Source organism: Corylus avellana, chromosome 4 (assembly GCF_965113065.1).
Source record: "Corylus avellana chromosome 4, dhCorAvel1.hap1.2, whole genome shotgun sequence".
Taxonomy (NCBI): domain Eukaryota; kingdom Viridiplantae; phylum Streptophyta; class Magnoliopsida; order Fagales; family Betulaceae; genus Corylus; species Corylus avellana.
In genome coordinates this window covers 36,451,819-36,476,466 of record NC_142493.1, presented here as the reverse complement: position 1 = coordinate 36,476,466, position 24,648 = coordinate 36,451,819, and the positions used below count along the sequence as shown (strand labels likewise).

General features: G+C 37.3%; 2 protein-coding genes and 1 pseudogene across 2 annotated transcripts; 1 reads left to right on the top strand and 2 right to left on the bottom strand.

Annotated features, from left to right (window-relative positions):
- Positions 1 to 507: 507 nt before the first annotated feature.
- LOC132177827 (ARM repeat superfamily protein) lies at positions 508 to 5,485 on the bottom strand. The gene is made up of 8 exons (XM_059590293.2): positions 5,016 to 5,485; positions 4,064 to 4,155; positions 3,156 to 3,306; positions 2,157 to 2,284; positions 1,633 to 1,791; positions 1,365 to 1,550; positions 956 to 1,162; positions 508 to 883 (listed from the first exon to the last, which is right to left on the bottom strand). Exons 1-8 carry the CDS (start codon positions 5,284 to 5,286, stop codon positions 863 to 865), a joined length of 1,215 nt encoding a protein of 404 aa, XP_059446276.2. The 5' UTR covers positions 5,287 to 5,485; the 3' UTR covers positions 508 to 862.
- Positions 5,486 to 7,898: 2,413 nt separating this feature from the next.
- On the top strand, positions 7,899 to 15,690 carry U2A' (U2 small nuclear ribonucleoprotein A). The gene is made up of 8 exons (XM_059592166.2): positions 7,899 to 8,210; positions 8,373 to 8,413; positions 8,823 to 8,952; positions 9,086 to 9,291; positions 10,181 to 10,354; positions 13,942 to 13,992; positions 14,102 to 14,275; positions 15,357 to 15,690. The coding sequence occupies exons 1-8, from the start codon at positions 8,129 to 8,131 to the stop codon at positions 15,360 to 15,362; spliced, it is 864 nt and encodes a 287-aa protein (XP_059448149.2). The 5' UTR covers positions 7,899 to 8,128; the 3' UTR covers positions 15,363 to 15,690.
- Positions 15,691 to 17,295: 1,605 nt separating this feature from the next.
- LOC132179666 (large ribosomal subunit protein uL16-like) lies at positions 17,296 to 18,408 on the bottom strand (annotated as a pseudogene).
- Positions 18,409 to 24,648: the final 6,240 nt, after the last annotated feature.

The following is a 24,648-nucleotide window of genomic DNA, read 5'->3' as shown; positions in this document are numbered from 1 at the left end:
CTAGGGTGATTTCAGCCACCGGCCACCCCTAAAACCCAAACCCTTTTTCTTTTTTTTGCCTTTTGGGAGTGGTCGGCCATGAGGGTGGTTCGTCCACCCCTAGACCGGCCACCCTTTGATTTTCATTTTGATTTTTTTTAATGGATTTTATATTATTTCTTTTTAAAAACAAAAGAACTATTTTTTTATTGCTCAAAACGTGGTTGTTTTGGGCTACAGAAAGCATGCGGTAGTGAAAACTACCGCATGCAAGCCGAATCCCTTACAATGAGGAATACATATCCCTCTAAAAAAATTAGATGAGTAATTACTCCTAAAGAAATAGACAACTTTATATGTATATAACCTATTTCATTGAAATGCAAAGGGTGGCTGGCTGGCCATTATAGAAACAAGGAGTAGTGCAACCCCCAATGCATTTGGGGCAGCCTGACCACATTCGATTGCATCGAGGGTGGCAGCGGCCGCCCTGGAAGCCTCCAAGGTTGACCACAGCCACCCCAAGTGTTATCTAAAATCATAAATATATAAAACAGCCAATGACATTAATCAATTCCTTCCATCCGGGATGGCTCGTGGCCACCCCAAGCGTCATCTAAAATCGTAAATATATAAAATAGATAATTATACATTAATCAATTCCTTCCATGAGTTTTCTTCTTTTCCATCTATAAAACCAAAAAGATTCACAGGTCAGTCTAAACCTACTATACCAAGAACAACTTCCCCGCACCCACAAAAACAAGGGCACATAGCTCTTATCTTTAGTAGAAATCCCGTATGAAAATGACTTGATAGATCCATGAATTATCAGCATAGCAGCCAGATGGCAACCATAGGTTGGTGAAGGACGCTTGTAACATCATGTTGGAACTCGTATTACCTGTCACTTACAAAGTTCAAATTACATGAAAGTTCAACAAATTACATCAACCAAGTAAGTTGTAGTTAATACCTTTCCCATCTTTCTATGGAAAATCAGTTCCACTTCACTGCGGAGGCTTTCCACATCCACCGCGTAATCTTTGAGATATTCGTCTGCCATCAAATTTTGGAGTTGCTGCCTTGTTCTCTCTAATGCACCATCCAAACCACAAAAGTCCTTGAAAACCAGAGGTTCAGGCGTCCTGAGTTGCAGAAGATTCTTAATCGCAACAAGTGCCTGCATTACATCTCAACAGCAGCACAAGATAGGTTAGAACAAAACTACAGACCTGGCTAAAATAAATTGAACTCATCATCACGATTCCTCATTTCATCAGCAAAGTGTGTGCACATGCGGAACATTCCAAGAATTAGTCATCCAAATATTAGCCGACATTTGAAAACGTAGTGTCTCCTAAAGAAGATAAATAGTCAACCACCTTCTCCTGTAGATCAAGATCATCTGATGCCATTAGATCGACCACAGACTTCAAGAAAAAGCGATTGCTGAAAAAAGGCAGCTCAGCTTTGTCCACATTTTCTAATTGACACTCTGTCAGATCACCCACGAGAAACACAGCTTTCCTGCGCAATCTGATATCAATGCTTGAATTGCTCAGAATGTCCTACCAAACAGTAACTGTCAGTCGCAATCATCAGTGCTATATGAATAAGCTCATATCTTTTTCTCATTCTAATGTAGGTAACCTGAAGCATAATATCTCCAGCTTCTGCATAAAACAATTCCTGACCGGTTAAATTGCTTCTGATCAGAGCTGAAACAGCATATAATGCTTTGATGGCTTCTTCGATGGAACTAGATTTTACCATCTTCATTAGCTTTGACAATGCTCCAAGTTCCAGGACCTGAAAAACTTGCAGATTTGTAAATTAGATAATATTAAGCACATAACTTAATTGCATGAAAGCAAATCCTCCACTGAGCTCAGCTGATAGATTAAACTATGAATAATATTACTCTTAACACTCATTTATCACTCTCATGTTACAATGGTTGACATAGCATGTTTTAAGTAACTTACAATGTCAACCGCTTAAAAAAATACAAGTATAAACCATTTGAAACACATCATGTTAGCCGGTATGGCATGGATATAATAAATGTGCGTCAAGTATAGTGTTACTCTTATGGACAACATTGCAGGAGAAAACAATATATAAAACATGAACGTTTTGCATCTCAAAAGGTTCTGAAAGGAAACATTTCATACCTGCCTCTGAGCAACAGGATTATTCTGACTGGCTTTCCCAAGAATCCATGCAGCAACCATCCTTATATCAGGCTCAGGGTGATTAAGTTCTTCTATAACCACGGCAAGGCCCCCAAGTTTGTTCAAATCTGACAAACACAAGACTAACTACGTCAGCAACAAATTTTCAGGTTCAAACTCAAAAGAGAAAAAAAAAAAAAAAAAAAATCAATCAAATCAACAACTGAACCACAAGGGTTTGGCAAGTGAAATTTTCAAACGCTTCCTACTGGTTTCTCAAATATGAAAAAAAAATGATAAAAGATATGAAGGTAGGTATTAATGCTGTGACTGAAAATAAAAATTTATAACAATTAAAAAAATAAAATAAAAAACATTAGAAGGCCCCTACTTAGCTCACATATGGATAACAACAATACTTTTTGTCAACACTGACCCATGAGAAAAATAAAATAAAATAAAATATGAACAACCTAGCAGTCCGAATCTTATTCGCACCACATAGGATTTGCTTACCAAGCTACCCAACTATTCTAGGTCCAACAATGCCATTGTTTTGACAAGCCTGCTAAAGGATCAGTGTGCCTTTCAAACTGCAGCCCACATGGCTAGATTTTGAAACCGCATTGTACAATATCTTTTGTCCTTTAACAATAAAGTAGGGACCATGGTTGTCCTTAGAAACTGACCAGTTACCTATATTTCTGCAACAAGACAATGAGCTTAAGCTCAAATGACACCTCTCCTCAATGCCCATATCTTTTTTTCCCCCCTTCGGTTAGGTCCATCCATATCCTCTTGAGAAAAATTAAATGAATCTAGGCTTTCTTTTTCTTTCCATGTTTCTTCTTATTCTGGAATGAACATATCCTTTTAACATTCAAATGGAAGAAATACACAGAATCACCCGAGTTCACAACGTCAGCACCAAGGAATGTAGTGGTGCACATCTTCCAGCAAAGATTGCAGCTCTATGAAAAGTAAAATATTTACACGTACCATTTGCATTATCTATTGGCTCAACAAGCACTAGAAGCTCCCGTAGGGCACGTTGGCGATCTTCCAAAGACAGAGAGGAATTATTCAAGTCAGCTATTGCAATTTGCATCAACTGTGCATCCGATGGCATTTTTAACTTTTCCATCAGTTCCTGTGTGAGCAAAATACATATATAGTTATCTCAGGCAAGCACACTTAACAAGTAAGCACACGTGACATAATACAGAAGCACAAACATTGCTGAGGAACAAACACAGGTGATGTGCACGCATTATTAGGTCTGATTCATCCATAACAATCCCACAGGAAATTATATCACGTACATAGTGTTTCACCTCATAACCTAAAAATAAAATTTACAGTGCCAAATCAGAAAATCTGCATTTTCTAAAAAAAACTAAAAAAGAAAAACTAAATGATGCAGGAGCACAGCAGCTGAGTTGTCAGATATTAAATTAAATCTTCAATTCTTAGTTTCTATTACTATCATATACTGTCAGAACAATCTTAGTTCTACACGACGTCACTAAACATCACAGATGGGTGAAAAAAATCTAGAAATGCATCAGTATGAAGGAATGGCTGGAATTAAGAAGAAGGGACCAAGAGGACAAAACTAACAGGAAAGAAAAGGAGATAGTGAGAAATGACATCACCATCACCAACCTAAAAAATACCATTTTGTATTTGCACTATATGGTGCAGAATGGCACAGAAGGGTCATGTAGATGATCCTATAAATTATAAATGTTTACTAAAAGGGGTCATAAGCTACACAATTTATTTTCTTTAAATAAAAAAAGGCTACAATCAATATAGGTAAATTATTTCTTGAACGCGGTGCAGAAAGCAAGAGGGACTATATTTTTTATGATTTCCAAACCATAAGCACCTAAATAAGTTCCCACCTTTAGTTCAATTTGTCGCTGTTTTAGCTCACTATGAGATAGTCGCTGGACAGCCTGAGATGTTTCCTTTAATTTTGCAGGATCTGAATGACCTGATTCATTTACAAGAGAAAATCACTCAGTCGAGATATATACAATATCTTATTGAACATTTATGAATACAGCGAAAGTGCAAGCTCCAGAGTAATAGAAATCCAGACAACCATTCCCTTGCAAACTTGTTCCCATGTTATACAAAGCAGAGAGTGATTGCTACCACAAAAAGAAATAAAGGAACGTAAAAATGAATTATTTAAGGCATTTCAAATCCATAAATCGGTTTTGACGTGAAAATATACTCAACACAAGAAAAATAAAGGTTAGTGCATTATCAAATTGAAAATTACAATATAATATTCATATGACAGTCAATAATTTATTTTCCATTTTTCAATATCGCAGGTAAAATCATCCAACTCCAACTTCTCAAATGTATTCAGGGAGGGCAGTATATAGTATCATTTTGGGTCAAGAAACTAATGACCTCTGACCCAACAAAGGATACTTATAGTCCACATCATAATCTCTGATTAACATGAATTGAGAATGAAACCACTGTCATCTAGCATAAGGACGTAATGGAACTGCCCACCAGGATGATACGTCCCAATTCGTTGATAAAATTCAACATTCTAAGAAGGGACTTATCAAATAATAAAGAGAGAGTACTGAATAGCACAGGCCGCGGCTCAATGAACCTCATCTGAAAATTGAGAGCGAAAAAGTATCCTTATTCAAATTTTATGGATAGTCTTGATTCTATTGAAAAGAACTCACGGCAATATAAAAGTAGAAAGCATAACCAACCTCCTATCCCTATCATTAATAGGAATATTAACAAATGACACCAGTGGAGCAAATAATTAGTTAGGGATGTAAATTAAAAGGGAAGAAAAATAACGGATAAAATTACCAATAGCCCACTGTAACATTCCCTCGAGCGAAGAAAAGCCGCCGTCGGAGTCGTCGTTGGCGACGGCCTCGGTGGAATCTTCCTGCGCTTGAGGGTTGCGAAGCAGATCCACCTCCTCCTTTGCAGTGGACCAAAATAAGGCTCCCGACGAAGAAGTCTTATTACTACTTGTATCGTGAAAGCGATCTGCACTAGCCACCGCCGCCCATCCAAGGAACAATGAAGGGACAAGTAATAGCCACAGACCCATGCTTGCTACACTCCGTCCCATATGGACTGGAACCTAGAACTCCAAGATACGATAACTTCTCTTTTTTTCTCTTTTTTTTTCGACTGGACAAATCCTTGGGGTTTCTCTGGGTGCTGATTCGAATGACTCAAGTCAAACTTTCTCGACAACTCTTTTTATCAACCCGTTCGTCTTCACCGAATGAGAAGCGACTGGGAAAACAAACGATTGGGAAGCCAAACAATTGAATTCATTCAAAATTTTAAATTGATGAGGTCAGGATTTTTAAATTAAAAAAATGCAGTTTTAAAATTATTTTTTGGCTCATTTGTTTGGCTCTCTAAAACTCACACCAAATAACTAAAATTACACATCATATGGTAGAACCTGTAGCTGTACCGTTGATATGGGATCGGGCTAATAGTTCCAGAAGAGTAGAGATTTTCGGCAACCTGGGGTCATCCCAGTGTTTGCCAAAGTCTTATGTTGTCAAATTTTTTTTTTTAAATAATGTAAGATATTTTGATTTTGAAAAAAAAAAAAAAAAAAAAAATTGAAGATGAGCGATATTAAAAGAAAATTCAAATTTGAGGCATTAGCATCGAATTTAAGATAATGGAATTCCTTTTGGGTAATACAATCCCTAAAGAGTTAACCTTTCACTCCTAAATTTTAGTTTTAAATCTAAAAATAAATTTTGAGGCATTAAAAGGCATTAAAAATTAAATATTAACTCATAAAAATTAAACTAAAAAAAAAAAAAAACAATTTTTTTTTAATATATGTCTATTGCTAAGCTGCCTTTTGGCAGCCCCATAGCAAGACTCGTCCCAGAAGGCTTCTATACGTGGACTTGCCTTAAGCAACGATACACATCGACACCCAAAATCTTCTCAAATGTTTTTTTTTTAAATTTTTTTGATAGCAAAACACAAGACCAACAAGGTTAACTCAATAGGTTGGTAATTATTGGCCTAAGTAAAAGGATTTTGCATTATTATTTTTCGTTTTGGGTATGCTACGAAGGAATTCACACTTTTTTTCGTTTTTTTATTGCCCACTCTTTTCTTATTAAATTATAAAAAATAAAAAATAATTGGGTTTTTTTTTTTACTCTTTTTTAATTATTTAGTTATATTTTTGTTTTAAATTTATTGTTGAGGAACTCATCTTTTTTGGTGTTTTAATCTCCTGTGCCTTTTTATAATTTGCTTAGAAAAAAATTAAACTAAACAAAAGCACCAAATGAAGCAACTATTGGAAATGAAACAAAAAAATGGAAAAAACTGGGAGTGAAATTAAAGGAAAATTTATTGATCATGCCAGATAAAAGAAGGGATAATCTAAAGTGAGACGGTGTTGCGTTCACCTTAAACATCAATTGTCCACAATTTTAAGTTTTAAAAAGCATAAAATATTTTTCTTCTTATTGGCTTGTGTGTGTGTGTGTGTTTTTTTTCTTTTTTCTTTTTTTTTTGGGGGGAGGGGGGAATGGCTTTTGTTGACCATTATTTTTACATTAAAAAAGTAAAAATAAAACATTTTTAAGAAAATATTTATGGGAAACTTCACTTATCTCTTGATTCTTCAATGTTTTTGCAGTTTTACCTTCAAAGTTTAAAAATTTGTAATGTCGGGTAACCAAATTTAAAAACTTTTCAATGTCACTCATTCAGTTAAAGTTTGAAGTTAAATCATACAGTAAATGGATGAAATGTTCATTATACTCCTGTAAAATTTATAAAATTTCAACATCATCTTAATTGAATAATTAAAAATTGTTTAAAAAAAAAAAAAAAAATGACCAATGGTTGATGAAGGTAACATAGAATCAAAACCGGAGGCATAGCTACACACTCAACGCCCTAATTATGTGATAAATTTTAAAATATTTATTTAGGATAATTTTATAATTTTAAAAATTTAGAAGAGTATAAATGACATTTCATCTATTTATCGTCGAGTAATGTTAGAAATTTTTATTGTGTCACTCAAAGAATGACATAGCTCTTAAAATTATAATTGACCTTATAATTGAACACTATTGAATTTTGATCAAATTATAATTTTAAAAGTCACCTTATTTTTTTAGTGACACAAGAATAATTTATAAAATTACTCATTTACTGTATAATTTAAACTCAAACCACGTTGCAAACTTATTAAATTTTGCTATCTAACATTGTAAATTTTTTAAATTTTAGAAATGTAATTGAAACATCAGTGAAGTTTCTCTGAATATTAATTTAAAAGCAAATGCAACTAATAACACAAGGATACAATAGAATAGAAAACAAATAAAAAAATTTGTTTTTTAACGAGCAGCATTTCTTTTTTTCCTTGGGCAAAACGAACAGCAACATAAGAAGCGAACGGATTCAACTCAAATAAATTGGGTGTTGCAGACCCAACTAGGGTGGATCAGTAATAGTGGCCCAGGAAGGCTGCTAATTTGGGTCGAAGAGGTTCTCAGGATTCAATTCAAATAAATTAAATTGGGTGTTGGATTTTAAAATGCAGACCCAACTAGGGTGGATCAGTAATGACCCAGAAACGAGGCTAATTCGGGTCGAGGTAAAACATTCCCAACCCCAACTTAGGCTCCGTTTGATAATAAGTTTTGCCTTCAATACTATTCATTTTTTCTTCAATTAATTTTTACTACGGCATGAAACCAAAGCCTACCAAAACCTTTTATCAAACACACCGTAGAGAATGACATGAATGCTTACTGCGTAGTGCGGAGCACCCTGCCGCCCTGTGGCCGACTCGCTTGAAAGTTGGGAATAAAAGGTAGACGGATTTTTAAGGTCTGTTGTGCCCTTCCGGTAGGGCTGCTGCTATACAGTGTTAGTTCAGTTACAAAGATTTGGGATAGAAAGAGATGGTGAGACTCACTGCCGAGTTGATTTGGAAAAGCCCTCATTTTTTCAATGCTGTCAGGGAGCGAGAGTTAGATCTTCGAGGTATCCCTCTCTGTCCCTTTCCTACTCTTGAAACCCTAATCTTTCATTCTTTCTTTCTTTCCTGGAAACAGCATGTCCAAATGCTCCTACTTACATAGGTGGGAGAAATAAGCGACTTCCAGCTCTTGGTAGTTATCTAATTATTTCCCCTTTGCTAGTCAGGTAACAAGATTTCAGTCATCGAAAACTTGGGTGCTACCGAGGTGAGCAATTTTGCCTCTCTAAGTTTCAAGTTCTCCCTTCATATGTCTGGAAATTTTGACTTGTTTAATGCGCTTGACTAAAGAAATGGTTTTGTGCTTTAGTAATGAGGTCTTAGCTCAATCAATTTTTTTTAGTTTATATTTGATGATTTCTTTTATTGGCTCAGTGTTGATTATAATCGATATTTGAAACTGGAGGCTTTTTTTTTTTTTTGTTGGTAAGCTGAACGGATGTCTTAATTTCCCGTATTATAATCCCTCCCCAATTCTTTACAGGTTGATGGTTTCTCATAATAGTATATTAGCTCTATGAAGCTGCTTCAAGCAATATGGTCACACACAACTTGGTTTTTCTTGAACTATGAACAGAATGAGCTAATTTTCACTTTTCATGTTGGGTTTTTGGCAGGACCAATTTGACACTATTGATTTGTCTGAAAATGATATTGTTAGGCTGGAAAACTTTCCGCATCTTAACCGTCTGGGTACTTTGCTTATAAATAAGAACAGAATTACTCGTATCAATCCTAACATTGGAGGTAAGATTCAAACGGTACTTCTATCGATGTGGCATCATTAGGCAAGCCTGTGGTTGTCTCCCCCCTCCCCCCTTTCCCCGGGCTTTTTTTGTGCTAAGCAGGTACTATATTATATATGTTGGTTGTATTGCAGAGTTCTTGCCAAAGTTACACACATTAGTTCTTACGAACAACAAGCTTGTCAACTTGGTAGAAATTGATCCTCTTGCTTCCCTTCCAAAGCTGCAGTTTCTTAGTCTGTTGGATAATAATATTACAAAGAAACCTAATTATAGGCTATATGTGATCAACAAACTGAAGTTGCTTCGGGTTCTAGATTTCAAAAAGGTGAAAAACAAGGTGAGATCCCTTTATTGCACCAAACTAATATTCTTGATTTTCTCCTCGTGCTGTTCCTTCTTCTATGTTAAAACTGTAAGCTAGCCTTAAATTGTCATGCTCAATTACACTCTCGTTATCCGAAGCTTGCTTACTTATGCTCTCATTATCTGAAGTTTCAATGATGCTCACTGCTAGTTATCATGGACTGGATTGAAATCTTGGCCCCATGGAGCCAGCAGAAGTTTTCTCCTCATATTGAGGAAGTTGAGTAATTCTGACAAATAATTAATCCAACGTTTGTTCCCAATTTACCTGAAAGTTGAATCTCCGCTTTCAAAATAGAATTTAAGAGCACAATTAAAGGTAAACTTCTGGAGACTTTAGACAATGGTACGCATTTGTGTTTGTACTTAATTGGATCATAATCTGAAAAAACCACTTCAACATAGTGACCAGAGAACTTATCAAAAAAAAAAAAAAAAAACATAGTGAACAGAGAACACGACTGTGTACTTGTCATTACACATATTATTTGACATTATTATTTGACATTATTATTTGACATCTTTGTTGAGGCATGTATGTTGGGCAACGATCTTGCTGCGCATAGAAATCTAAAAACTAAGACATTGTAATTTTATATTTGCTTCAAAATTGTGTTTTTGTACATTTCAGGCATTGGATTGCATTATTTTCTTTAAACATTTATTTCTGATATATCCATGAATAGATTGTCAGCGAAAAAAAAATTTAACTAAATAAAGATATGGCTGCTGTCACTTGCCTTCAACATTCATCCATTCATTGAACTATGATATAATACTCCTTCTTTGTTAGTCATTTTCTGATCTCCTTCGCCAATTATGTGCCTTCATTTTGATAATCATTTATATACCATAAATGATAGGAGAGAATGGAAGCAAGCAATTTATTTGCATCTAAAGAAGTTGAAGAAGAGGCTAAAAAGGAATCCACAAAGACTTTCACACCAGGTGAGGTACCCAATGTTCCAGAAGTTGCAGAGGAACACCAAACTCCAAAAGTGGCTGCCCCAACACCTGAGCAAATTATAGCTATCAAGGTATTATGATAATTACATCGAACATTACATTTAGTGACCATGGGCCATGAATGCTAGTTTTGGGTAATATGAAACCATACACCTGCCTAGAAGTGATTCTGCCACGTCCTATCTTGTCTTAGTAGACTAAATTACTTGCAAAATAATATTGTGCTAAATAAAGAGGAGCGGACTGGCCCCTAATAATCAGTAGTTGCACATGCATTGCTTGATAGGTTAAGGGACTTTGCTCATCCACACTCTTGCTTAAGCGAATTCCTCTTTTGATCCTACACCCTCTACTCTCATTTGCTATTGGCTTTTGACCTCCATTGATGGATGTTTGGCTGTAAGGGTCCTCGACGGGGTCATTAGCTAGAAATAAATTTGATCCTAAGGCAAGAAATATCCAGTCACACAAAAAAATGTGTCAACAGCCAGAACCACTCTTGTAGCGCAAGTCATTGGGATGTTCAGCATGTAAAACTTTGGATTATATCCTTTCTTCCTCCTTTTTAATGATCTGTTAGTTCTATAGGTAGAACATCCGTTCAACAGCTAAGAGTACTTCACTTCTTGTTTTTTTTTTTTTTAAAAGGCTGGACATTCATTATATATATATATATATATATATATATATATATATATATATATATATATATATCTGTGTGTGTCATTTGTGGCTGTAAAAAACTAATAATTAGTCTCTTTAGAAATTCTCATACGTCTTTTTCTCATCTCTAGCGGAGGCGCGTGCAGGCGCGTTTCGAGTTGTGGGATGCGCTTGGTTTGGTTAAAAAACTAATAATAAGATAAGACGCTCTCTCTCTAGAAATTCTCAGACGTCTTTTTCTCATCTCTAGCCAAGGCGCGTGCAGGCGCGTTTGAGTTGTGGGATGTGCTTGGTTTGGTTAGGATGGAGCAACGATTTACTGTGGAAGCTAAATCGTTCTCCTTTTCGGCGAATGCAGAGTCAGGGTTGCGTTTGGAGGAAAGGAGAAAAGGGTTTGTAAAAAACTAATAATAAGATAAGACGCTCTCTCTCTAGAAATTCTCAGACGTCTTTTTCTCATCTCTAGCGGAGGCGCGTGCATGCGCATTTCAAGTAGTGGGATGCACTTGGTTTGGTTAAAAAACTAATAATAAGATAAGACGCTCTCTCTCTAGAAACTCTTAATCGCCTTTTTCTCATCTCTAGCGGAGGTACGTGTAGGCACATTTCGAGTTGTGGGATGCGCTTGGTTTGGTTAGGATGGAGCAACGATTTATTGTGGAAGCTAAATCTTTTTCCTTTTCAGCGAATGCAGAGTCAGGGCTGCGTTTGGAGGAAAGGAGAAAAGGGTTTGTTGGTTCCTTATATATGAGTCTCCAATGCTCGGGTTGGCTGGCAGACACGGTGGAGTTGCGTTGCTATCTCCAGGGGAGGAGGAGTTCGCCAAATCCTATAGGGAGAAGGGGAAGGCCTTGAAGGTTCATAAGGGTTGCAACAAGGCAGGCCGTTTCTTAGTGGCCGCTATATTTGCTGAGGGTGGGTGGAGAGGAGGGATTTGTTTCCCTAAGTGCCGTGAAGGAGGGGGTTAGCGTCGAATCGTGGGTGAGTTGCGGAAGATATTGGTTTTCCTAGCAGCAGAGGAGAGGCCGCTGGTCCATGATGTTCACTCTGCGGGGGGTTGGGGGGGGGGGTGTCTTGTGTTCAGATCGTTCTTACACAGTTGTGGCCTCCTCGACGTCGGGCGTCGAGTAGTTCAAAACAGCAGCCGCTGTCTAATTGCCATTTGGACTTGTTCCCTACGGTGTCTCGGTCCGAGCCGGTTGGCGGTGGGGAGGTAAGTTCGCTGGTGAATTGTTTTGAGCTTGAGATGGGCGGAGGCAGTCAGTCTGGTCCGCTCTGCGACGAAGGGCGCTCTGGTCATAGGGGTGGTGGCTATCCTTGGACGAAGGGCGCTAGGGTTTCTCGTCTTTGGAAGAAGTTTCTTGAGAAGATTGGGTTGGTCCTGGACCAGGTTTTTTCCAGGATGGGCCTGAAGCCCAAACTTCTTATTGGGTTTAGGCTGAGAGTTGGACGTAAGTTCGCTTATGGGTTCTGTTGCAAGTCCTGGGTCTACCCACTCGAAGCCTTCTTTGGGGGAGCTTGTTTCGACGACGCTGGTGAATATTCCGATGACCACTCCAGGAGCTGATGGTGTTTTCGGTGATTACTCCGTTGATTTCGTTGGTCAAGGAAGCATATTTGGAGCTGCCATCTAGGTGTCCTTCGGGTCAGCATGCAGTGTCTATGCTGGTGAGTTCTACAGGGTTGGGTTCAGGGTCTACAACGCCGGTGGCTTCTAGGTTTGAAATGCCGGCGGGTCTTGGGTTTGAAACGCCAACGGGTTCTGGGTCTGCAACGCAGGTGACTTCTCCGGTGATCCCTTCATCTTCTGAGGTTCTCCCTGGGACTGCAACGTCGTCACTTTCTGACCCTGTGATGGTGCTTCCTAGGCCAGCGGTGGTTTCTAATACCGAGTTGCCGGTGGTCTCTGTGGGTTCCGGTACCGGTCCGGATCTGCTTCTGGATCAAATTCCGAAGGTGGGTTTTTGGTTGCCGAAGGCTTCTGATTCGATGAGGACGCCTGCCTGAGCAATTCATTCTTCGGAGTATGTTTCCGATCAACCTTCCCGGAAGATTCAAAATTCTCCATCTTTTTTGTATGAGTCAGGTTCTCGTCTTGGGTTGGATGGGTTTGCTTTGGATTCCAGTTCGCAGGGGTCTAATAGTACAACTGGGTTGTGCTCCTCTGACTCCAAAACTATGGTTTATGGTCTGACCAAATCCCAAGGACTATGAAGAGTTAAAGGACGAAGATCGTTTGGAGCTCTTGATGAACATGGAAGATGATTTTCATTGGGAAAATAAGGTTGCACGGGAGGCAGGGCTGTTGGAGGGCGATGAGGAGGAGGTTCGAAAGGTTGCGTGGCTGAATGAGGTGAAAGAGGATCTTAGCATAACGGTCATGTGGTCTAGGACTAAGGGCAAGACTATTACGCTGTAGTCCCCGTGGGTTTTGTGGGGTTTCTTGTGGGTTAGCTTGTGGGGTTTATTGTGGGTTTTTTTGGGCGGGTTCTAGTGGGTTTGTGGGTGAGCCTTGGCTTCCCTTTTGGGTCTCTTGTGCTCCTTGGGAGTTTAGGGCTTTTTTGGGTGTTTCTTGGCACTCTCTTTATATGCTTCTTGTGTATTAGGGTTGCGTCCCCTTGGCATTTTGATATATACAACAATTACTTATCTAAAAAAAAAAAAAGTGTTTGGATGTAGAGATGGGTATTTTATAGAGGGTTTAGTTTGAAATTGATTCAAAGTTGACTAAGGTTATGCAAGGTCTAGTCTCTAATGCTAAAAGTATTCTATGCAGTCATTATTTGCCCTTTGTGTGGTGTGCAAGGGAAAATTTTCTTTCATGTCATGCTGAAATAATATGGGGTGTCTATTCATTTCATATTTACACAATAATAAAAGAAGTCTCTGCTAGTCTTTTCATATAATGTCTGTTGACTTTCTTTGCATCACCAGATGCATTTTTAGGATTATAATTTAGATTTGCTAATGTTTCATATGGTTCACCGATATGCAGGCTGCCATTGTGAATTCCCAGACTCTTGAAGAGGTCGCAAGACTTGAAAAGGTCCTTTTTTTTTCCTTGATTATTGAGAGTTACTTTTTAATTTTGAATCTTCGTCTTCTTTTTGTGCTTAGCAGTAACATATTGCTTTTAACTTGGTTTGGATGAGCAGGCATTGAAGTCAGGTAAGCTTCCTGCAGATTTGAAAACTTTGGATGAGGATACCGGGGCAAATGTTGTCAAACAAAAGGATGAGAATATGGTCTCCAATATCCAGAATGAGGCTGATGGTAAGCCAAATGATATGGAGGAACAAAGGAATGATGAACCTGCACCCATGGAACAGGTGTGACTTTATCCTGTGGCTTTTTGATTGTTTGATATGTAATCTTTACTATATACATAATTACATGCATACCTATACCTATATATATATAGTATATTATACACGTATGCATGTATGTATGTATATAGATGTGTGTGTGTGCCTGTGCATGTGCAAGAGTCAGCTCTCCCAATAGACATTTTATCGCTCTTCCCTAGTGTTTGGCTTCTGTGCTAATCCAGATGGATGGTGCACGAAAAGCATCCCTCATATTGTCTTTTATGATAAAGTTTTTGAAGGACGCTGGTTGCATGAATTTTGTTTGTATCGTTTTTTCTTCAATTGGTGGACTTAGCCAGTCAGGGATAACTCGATTTTCTCTAAATTTCCCGTGATGTGAAGGATACTAAAGAGTTGGTGTAGTCAACCAATCAAAAAAAAAAAAAAAAATCGGTGTAGTCATCTTGGATCCTTTTTTTGATTGCCAAGGTTGGATCCTTAGAATTGACCTAGGAACTGATTCCTTTTTAAGTGGTAAATGGGCTTCTTATAAAATTTTGAAGAGATGATATGCCTCCTTATGTTTCCCCTCCCTTCCTCTTATCCCTGTAAAATTCTTTTGACATTTTAATGACGCTTGTGGGGTGTGCATGTGTAAAGCACTTTTAAGCCTTTATTTTTTCTGGCATTTCAGACCGAGTCTTCAATATTTTGCACATACACACATGAGATCCTTTTCTCTTTACATGAAAAAAATTATTGTAGGTATGTTACTATACATAAAGATAATCTTCGTTTTACCTGATTTCCTTGAAAATAATGAGATGGCCAAGGACAGTGTTACATTATTGGATCTACATCTTACACAGAAACAGAAACACATGCACATGTATTTGACCGATGGGAGAGAGTTGTAGTGTATGTGGCTGCCTTCATTCCTCACCAGATGCACAGTCCAGTAGGTTTGGGGATCAAATACCATATTGGTGGCAGTGGTTGTATATGATTGTTGTCATTTCAGCCGAATGATCAAGCAACTGGAATTTTTTTGCTAATTTATGGTATGGGCTCTGGTATTAATGCCATACTTCTGTTCTTGCAGGAGTAGAAGGATACTTTTGGATTCCAGTCTCCTCATGAAAGATCGCCTTCCCTTTTGCACTCCTTGAGGGTGTTTTTACAATTGAGACTTTTTTGGGGATATTTCAGAAAACTTATGAGTACTTCATCAATGGTTATGCGCATGTGCTAAGCCTAAGTATAACTCTCCCTACTTTCCTGAGTCGTTTTTCTCAAACTCCAACCCCCATCCCCTCTCTCTCTCCTCCCGCCCATCATGGGGCCTGGGGTTGGAAATCCTTTCCCTGTGCACGTACTGTTATTACCTGAATTTGATGGGGTTTGGCTAAATGGACAGACCTTGATCGATTTCTTAACTTGGCTCGACTCTCTTATGGCGTTACATACATGTACTATGTTTTCTATTTACCATGCAATTATTTTCCTCTTTTCTTGGATCTAAGTAGATAGCATTTGATTGAATAGTTAAAACCAAATGGGAAGATATCAGTTTTATTAAGTGAATTGTGGCAAATGGAGTTCGTCTGCATATCACGTTGAGAATATGTGGGGGAATTTATTAAGTTGATTTCTTAAAAGGGTATCCAATTTTTCGAGTCAAAGGATAGAGGTCACTTGTATGGAAGATGATTCTCTTAATTTCAAATGAAATAGAAAGTATTTGTTTTATTGTTAGGATGGGTTTTAAAAAGTAAAAATAATGTGGCATGATGTAATTTTGTGATTTTTTTTTATTATTATTTTTTGTGATTATTATGTTGTGGTCAAGTGGTATTTTCCATTTTTTAAGGAAAGATCTCAATTTATGACAGAAGGAATACGGATAGGAAGGGCACCATATGTGACCCCTTAGAAAGTTAATCACATATTATGAAGATGAATAGCTTGCATGAAGTTGGTGGATTATAAAGGAACTTATGGGTAGTAACTTACTAAGTTTCACATTGGTTTATTGCTAGATGAGATTAGGATTTGTAAGTAATTATAGAGAGCTTAAATTCCGGAGCGGAACCACCTTAAGGCTTGGGGGGCTTGGGCCCTCTTAAGCCATAAGGTGGTCCCCAAAAAAATAATTTTTTTTTTAAAAAAAATTATATATATTTTATAAAATGTACTCTTAAAAATTAATTTTTCCCCCTCAATTTTTTTTAAAAAGACTTTTACCCTCCAATGTAAAAATTCTAGTTCCATCAGATTATGATACCCTATAAAGTTAGTCCCGTATTTATTCATTGGTGATGAGACTAACTTTATAAGTAATTATAAAAAGTTTTAATTGTAACTTATTAGTCTTTTTGGAGTGATAAAAAGTTTTAATTGTAACTTATTAGTCTTTTTGGAGTGATTATCAGACAATTCCTTACTTCAATATAACTTGTGATTGTAGCATACTCTCATGAAGTAGCATTATGGTTGTTATATGTCGATTTGTAAATGCTTCAGTTCCTTTTAGAGAAAGACACTATTCTTAAAAATGTCATTCAAGTTATGAGGGAAAACAGTGTTGGTGTAGGTGATAAATGCTTAACCAAGTGAAAGGTAAGAAATGAGAACTAAATTAATGTAGCGTTAAGACTAAAAAGTAAAAGCTATATACCTTTGCATTGAAAAGAACATTAAAATTAAATTAGTTCTTAGTTTTTAAAATGAAGGAATAACTTTCCTTTTAACACTCCGGAGCTATTACTTATTTTAGAATACTCGCTCAAATTTCAAAAACTCTCAATTTCACATTCTGAACTTTTAATTTGATATAATGTACTCTCATCTATCAGTTGCTAGACATTAAAAATAATAAAATAACCTTTATACCCTTGATATTTTTATAAGTACCAAAAAATAAAATGTAATCAAGGAGAGAGAGAGAAATGGTGCAAATGAGGGAATTCCTTTATGCGTTGGGGTACAAATCTGTTGACATTATTTTTGTTTAGGAGAAGAGCTTAGGAAACCAGCCAATAGAAAGTGCTATCATCCAGTTCCTTGAAGAAACTGGTGCTAACCTGTGGCAATAGTTATGGTAGGAAATTTAGTATCTGCGATAGTTGTACGTGAAAGATAGATGGCACTGCATGACATGATATGCTAGTGTCTCAGTTTATGCAACTTTACAAAATTAAACACCACAGATGTCCAAGAAAGATTCAAAATCTAAATCAAGACAAGAAAGGATCTATTCGGATGAAAACAATCTGAACACTCAAAATCAAGCGGCAGACCTCAGGGCTTCACTCAAAAATGTCCGGCCAGGTTGCCTCTCAACAACCTAAAAGCTTAGCATTCACTCCATCCTGTACAATCATGTTCTCCTGTTTCCACTTAAGATAATCCATTCTGCTGAACTTTGTGAAACCCCATTTGCAACTGACAATAATCTGTCGTCCGGGAAACTTAAATTTGGCCCTCTTGAGTGCTTCCTGTGCATGGTTCCCATTTGCATCTTTGCACCTAACAGAGAACAATACCTGACCAATACCTACCCTTGCACAAGCGCTTGGGCATTCCCAAAGGCACCTCGCATACCAGTTTGGAGCCTATCTGCTCCAGCACAAGAAAGCATCTTGTTGATTCGTAGGACATGAAAAGGATGAACTCTTTTTTTCTTTTTTTAGATAAGTAACGAAAATTAAAAAAATGCACCACTAACGCATGCAGCTCCTAACTAAAATGAGCAAACGAAAAACCTGAATGTAACAGCAAGAAAACCCCACACAACCCGAAAAGCCCTCAAACTCAAACCGCCAAAACAACAAAAGCCCAAATCCCACACAAAGCACTCAGTTTCCCGGGCTCCACCGGAACATTCTCTTTCTCCCAAGAGAAGGACATAGAGCGGAAATTCATCAACTCCTTTCTTTCTTATTCCTACGTCACATATCCTGATCTTCGGATCAGGAACAAACCCCTACAGTATCAAGACTTTGGATAGGGCTTATTTTTAATCTGCCATGAACACTTTGCTGGTCTTCGACCCATTGAGAGCCTGGGGCCGTTGTAAAGATGAAGGCTTTAGCAAGGGAAAGAGTTGCAGAAGGGTGCTAAGATCCACGTCACTTAAGATTATATCATCCCCCCCACCCCCCCCCAAATGTCTAATATAACAACAGAAACACAAAATAAGTATGCTCCTTCAGAACTGAAAACTAGTTTTCAACAATCGCATTCAGACAAGGCTGAAACTTATTTATATCAAGTTCAATCATCGGAAGCAACTCTGGAAACCAACAAAAAAACCACACACACACACAAGGACAACGTAATCAACTCACCAACCCCCCCCCCCCCCCCCAAAAAAAAACAAAAGACAAATATAACAGTAACACAAAATAAGTATGCTCGCTCAGAACTGAGGACTAGTTTTCAACAATCACATTCAGACAAGGCTGAAACTTATTTATATCAAGTTCAATCATCGGGAGCAACAATCTGTAAACCAACAAAAAAAAACCACACACACACAAGGACGACGGAATCAACTCAGTTAATCCAAACCCCCCCACCACCCCCCCCCCCCCCAAAAAAAAGAGGCTAATATAACAACTAAAACACAAAATAAGTATGCTCCCTCAGAACTGAGGACTAGTTTTCAACAATCACATTCAGACAAGGCTGAAACTTATTTATATCAAGTTCAATCATCGGGAGCAACAATCTGTAAACCAACAAAAAAACCACACACACACACAAGGACGAAGGAATCAACTCAGTTAATCCACACACACACCCCCCCCCCCCCCCCCCCCAAAAAAATGGCTAATATAAAAACAGAAACACAAAATAAGTATGATCCCTCAGAACTGAGGACTAGTTTTCAACAACCACATTCAGACAAGGCTGAAACACATTTATATCAAGTTCAATCATTGGGGGCAGCATTCTGGAAACCAACCAAAAAAACACAAATGCACAAGAACGATGGAATCAACTCAATTAATCAACATGAATTTTTCACATGAAGAAGCATTAATGTACACATGCAAGACCAAACGTGCATATAAGGCAAACAAGAGGTACTCAATTAAACATTAAATAAATCAACACTAGAAGCATGCAAAAAGATCTCTCAAGGAAAAAAATGTGAGCATAGATTGTTGATGATTGTAGGAATTTTGAAGGAAATCTATACCACTTTTGGTAAGAGGGTGTCAGAACAGGAGGGAGACTAGGTAATAAGATAATGAACACCGTAACAGATTTTGGACAAATCAACACAGACCATTAATGTACACTACTAGCAAAATCACCCAACAAAAATTAACAATTAGAAGGTCAAAATCCCTCAGAACAGCTCATGCAGATCAAAACCCCTCCGAACAGCTTGTGGAGTTGGAGGAAACTCCTCAAGCTAAGGGATGAAGCTAAGTCATTTATCAAGTTTAGCATAGCCATGTATGGGATGGCAAATCTATTCATCTTTGGGCTTACTGGTGGCATCCAGATGGGGTGTTAATTGATAAACATGGTTTCCGTGTCGAGTATGCTTCTGGATGCCATTTAAATGCACAGTTGGATAGTGTGATGAAAAAAGGGGATTGGCTTTGGCCTCCAGTAGGTCAGATCAGTTAGTAGATATTCAGAGTAAGGTCTCTTTGATTGATAGCAGTGACTTTGACGAACCAAGGTGGGTGATTTCCATTGCAGCTTCAGCCAAAGAATTTGGAGGTCTATTATGTGGAAATGTGCTGTGGGTAATGCTCATGTTGAATAGGATAGATTGTGAATTGGGGAATTGCTGGGCTTCAAGGAACTTCGCTTGGGGCTGTGGTGTGCAAATTAGCCCTTGAGGCTGCTGTCTACCATATCTGGAAGCACAGGAACAAAATTCGTCATGGAAATAAGCTGAGTTCAGAGGAACAAATCCTTAAAAGGATTGATTGAGAGGTAAGGACTCGTATTATGGGTTCTAGGAAATTTGTTAAACGGCTATCATCAGGGACCTATGCAGACCATGGGGAGCGTCAGTGAAGGTGCTTAACCTCTATGTTGGGTCGGTGTTAGGTGATTTTTTTTTTAGTTGTTTCCTTCGGTTTGTAGATAGGAGATACAAGTAATCTTTTGGTTTGTGAAAGATTTTACTTGGTATATTGACCTGTTATTTGTAAGTAGCTGGGAGATTTTGGTATTTTTTTTGTAGTTCAGAGTACCAGTTTTTTGTAGTTCAGAGTACCAGTTAAGTCTGGTGAGCATATTCGTTTGTTGGTTTTAATGAAACTTATTCATCCCAAAAAAAAAAACGTCAAATTAAAATAGAAAATGCTCGAAAAACAAAAAGTAAAATTTGACCAAACTTTATGAACAGTCCAAAACTTATACAACTGCGATAATATATGAGGATTTAGATTAAAAGCAAAAACTACGATATTAGCTGATCTTCTTGTAAACTTTATATCTTCAGAGTGACATATCAGATGGTGGGTCTTGAACAAGGCACTTACCGAGAGAACCAAACACGAGATTTGAAATTCAATGACCCACGAAGAGACCCAAAATGGTTTTACATTGATAAAAATTTCTGAAATAAACATAAATCCAGACCTTTTAAACGAGAAAATAATGTGATTCCATGGTCTGAAATCAGAATCACCGGTACTTGTAAAAATTTTAGAATGAGAGAGAGAAAGCAAAGAGCAAGACATGGATGGCAAAGTATCCATCGAGCAAAAAAGTCCTTATTTGTTTCTAGATATTAAAAGTACGACAAGAACTCCAGCGGTGCATAACAACAACAACATCTACAGAAATCATTGGCATTTGATATTTGATATTAGAGATTTGATGTATGCATCTGCGCATATCAGTAGTACTCTCAAGATAAAAGAAGGAGAACGAAAAGTAAGATCGCATCAACAAATCAGAGCATCTTCTTGGAGGCACATATGTTCAGTGAGAGATGAACAAACACAAATGAAACAGAAAACAATCGCATGAATCCCAGTGATTCGTAGGTTACCTGCAGAAAGCCTGACATGAGAAAAATGGGACGCCCACTTCGGCTCTCTCGCTGATTAGGATGCCCTTCTTTTTATACCTCATAGAGACCTAAATAACAACTACCAAAACCCTAACTTTACCACTGTTTTTCTACATCTCAGTCAAAACTCAGTTAACCACGGTTCCCAATAATTAACCTTTTTCCTTTTTTCTTTTTTTCGAGCCCTCCCTACATTTTAATTACCTTCTTTTTTATGCCCACAATACACTAATCTAACATCGTTTAACCACGCTCCTAGAAGTAGCTCAATTGGTTGGAATTACGTCTTATAAAGCGAAAATTACTAATTTGAATCCCTTTATCCTCCCCTTTTTGTGTAAATATGTCAAAAAAAAAAAAAAAAAAAAAACACAATCAACATCGTTTAAAGCTACTACATCCCAAAAAAGAGAAGAACAAAAAAAATCTTTAAGTATAAGAATAAATATAAATTAGGGTTAAATACCTTATTCATTCCTAAGGTTTCACAACTTCATTTTTTGATTCTTAGGGTTTGATTTTTATCATAGAAAATCCCTCAAGTTTGCTCAATCGGTTAAAACTACGCCTTATGAAGCAAGAGTTACTAGTTTAAATCCCTTCATCTTCCACTTTTTGTGTAAATATGTTAAAAAAAAAAAAAAAAAAAATCAACATCATTTAAAGCTGCTACACAACCTAAAAAGGGAAGAACAAAAAAATCTTTTAAGTATAAGAATAAATATAAATTAGGGTTAAATACCTTATTCACCCCTAGGGTTTCACAACTTTATTTTTTGATCCATAGGGTGTGATTTTTATCACAGGAAGTCCTTCAAATTTGCCTAAAGACCTAGATGATTCTTCCATCCATCTACCATTAGTTGACTTAACGGAAAGTCACGTCACTGATATGTAGACGAATTATTTGTTTACACGTGTCCTATTTGCCAAATCACATTTGCCACTTAATAATTTTTTTTTCACATGTATTAAATTAAAATTCTGAAAAATATTTGAAAAAAAAAATAAAACCCTTCTTCCATTAATCTTGCGACCCACAATCCCCAAACGCCATTGAATCCACCCCCATCTCCGGAGACCTTTCTTCTTCTCTATCTCCAGCCACGAGACGTCTTCCCCGGCCACAACGCAATCTCTGGCAACGAGTTTGCTTCCGGCCACAACACAATTTCCGGCCACGACAGAAACCCATTCGACGAACAAACGCATTTGACAGAGCTGAGTCAAAATCAAAAAATAAAAAATAAATTTTTTTTTCATTAGATGACATAAAGAACTCTCGATGACAGCTTTTACAATGGAGTATACTAATAGAGAAATGTTTTATAGCCTTGATCCAATGCTGCTCACAAGAATCATTTATATTACATAAATCATATGTATACAGTTTTATCCAAAAACAAACTTGCACAACATCTCTCCATTTTCTGATTTTGATGGCTATCAATAGGGGTGTCAAAAAATACTGTGAAACCGGAAAACTGGGAAACCGGGGAGCCAATTCTGGTTCCGGTTAGAAAAAAACCAAAAACTAGGACCCCGGTTCCGATCCCAGTTTTTGGCACCTGGTTATAACCGGAAAATCGAAACCAGGTGCATATATATAATAATAATTTTTTAATATATATATATATATTTATTTATTTTGCTTTTGTTTTTACTTTAGGTTTAGGGTTCTCTTTCTCTCTTTCACTTCCGCCTCTCTTTCTCTGCCTCTCTCTTTCACTTCTCTGCCTATCTCTTTCTCTCTTTCATTACTTATACCCCTTTTTAATTGTTTGGTCTCTTGCAGGAAGCGAACGTGGACGAGCTCGTGAAGGACGAAGCAGCCATGAGAGCGACGATTCAATGTATTAGAAGAAGAGGAAGAAGACCCAAAAGCTTAAATTGAAAACCGAGAAGGAAAGAAACTTGGGTAGTTTATATTTGGAGAAAATGCAGTTTATCCCCCTGAAGTTTCAGGACTTTTTCAATTTTAACCCCAAAGTTCAAAAATTGGCAATCTACCCCCTGAAATTTCAAAAATTGGCAATTTAAACCTTCCGTTATTAATTTCCGTTAAATTGAACGGAAATTTTTTTTTAAAAAAAAGCCTGAGGGTAATGATGTAATTTCATATATTTTCGTCCATTTAGACGAAAAAATTAAACGGGGGATTTAAATTGCCAATTTTTGAACTTTTGGGTTAAAATTGAAAAACCCCTTAAACTTCAGGAGGATAAACTGCATTTTCCCTTTTATATTTGGGTAGATGATTCGATGTATTAGAAGCAGCCATTTGGGTAGTTTATATTTTGTTTCGTATTTCTGGGTTTCTTTGATATTTTCTCTGTAACTTTCTCTAGGCTTTAGCTAGTTCTTTGGTGGCTCAATTTGGTGTTTATCTTAGTAAAATGTAACTCATTTCTTGAAGTTCATTGGCCTTTTGAAGTTGGGTTTGGCTTAGTTTCGATTTCCAAAGAATTTGCTCTAGAATTAATGTTATAAGTTGTTCTATCTCTGCTTGGTTGCTGAGGAAATGTGGGAAAGTGAAATAAAATTTGACTTTTGTGTGGTGAATTGTATGCTAAAAAATGGGCTTATTTTAGGCCCAACACCCTAAAATAAGCCAAAAAAAAAAAAAAACAATTTTCTTAAAAAACCGGTTACCGGATTTGGCATAAATCGGAACCGGCCGATAACCGAGACCCGGTTCCTGGTTCCGGTTGCCCAAAACCAAGAACCAGGGTACCGCGGTTCCGATCCTTGGTTTTGGCCAAAAACTAAAAAACCGGACCAGGTTGACATCCCTAGCTATCAAATATTACTGTTTGCTGCCATCCTTCTATGAAACCCAATTTACTTCATCGGATAAGCATATGTTGAATAGGTTTCTGTTGAATGGGTTTGTTCATCGAATGGGCTTCTGTCGTGGCCGGGGAAGACGTCTCATGGCCGGAGATGGGGAAGAACAAAGGTCTCTGGAGATGGGGGTGGGTTCAATGGGGTTTGGGGATTGTCGGTCGCAGGATTAATGGAAGAAGGGTTTTCTTTTTTTCAAATATTTTTTAGTATTTTAATTTAATACACGTGGAAAAAAAATTATTAAGTGGTAGATGTGATTTGGCAAATAGGACACGTGTCAACATATAATTTGTCCACATATCAATGACGTGGCTTTCCGCTAAGTCAATTATCAGTAAATGGATCGAAGGACCATCTAGGTCTCTAGGCAAACCAAAAGGACCTCTTGTAATAAAAATCAAACCCTAAAGATCAAAAAATAAAGTTGTGAAACTCTATGGTTGAATAAGATATTTAACCCTATAAATTAATGTCTCAAATATGGCTCTCATATTTT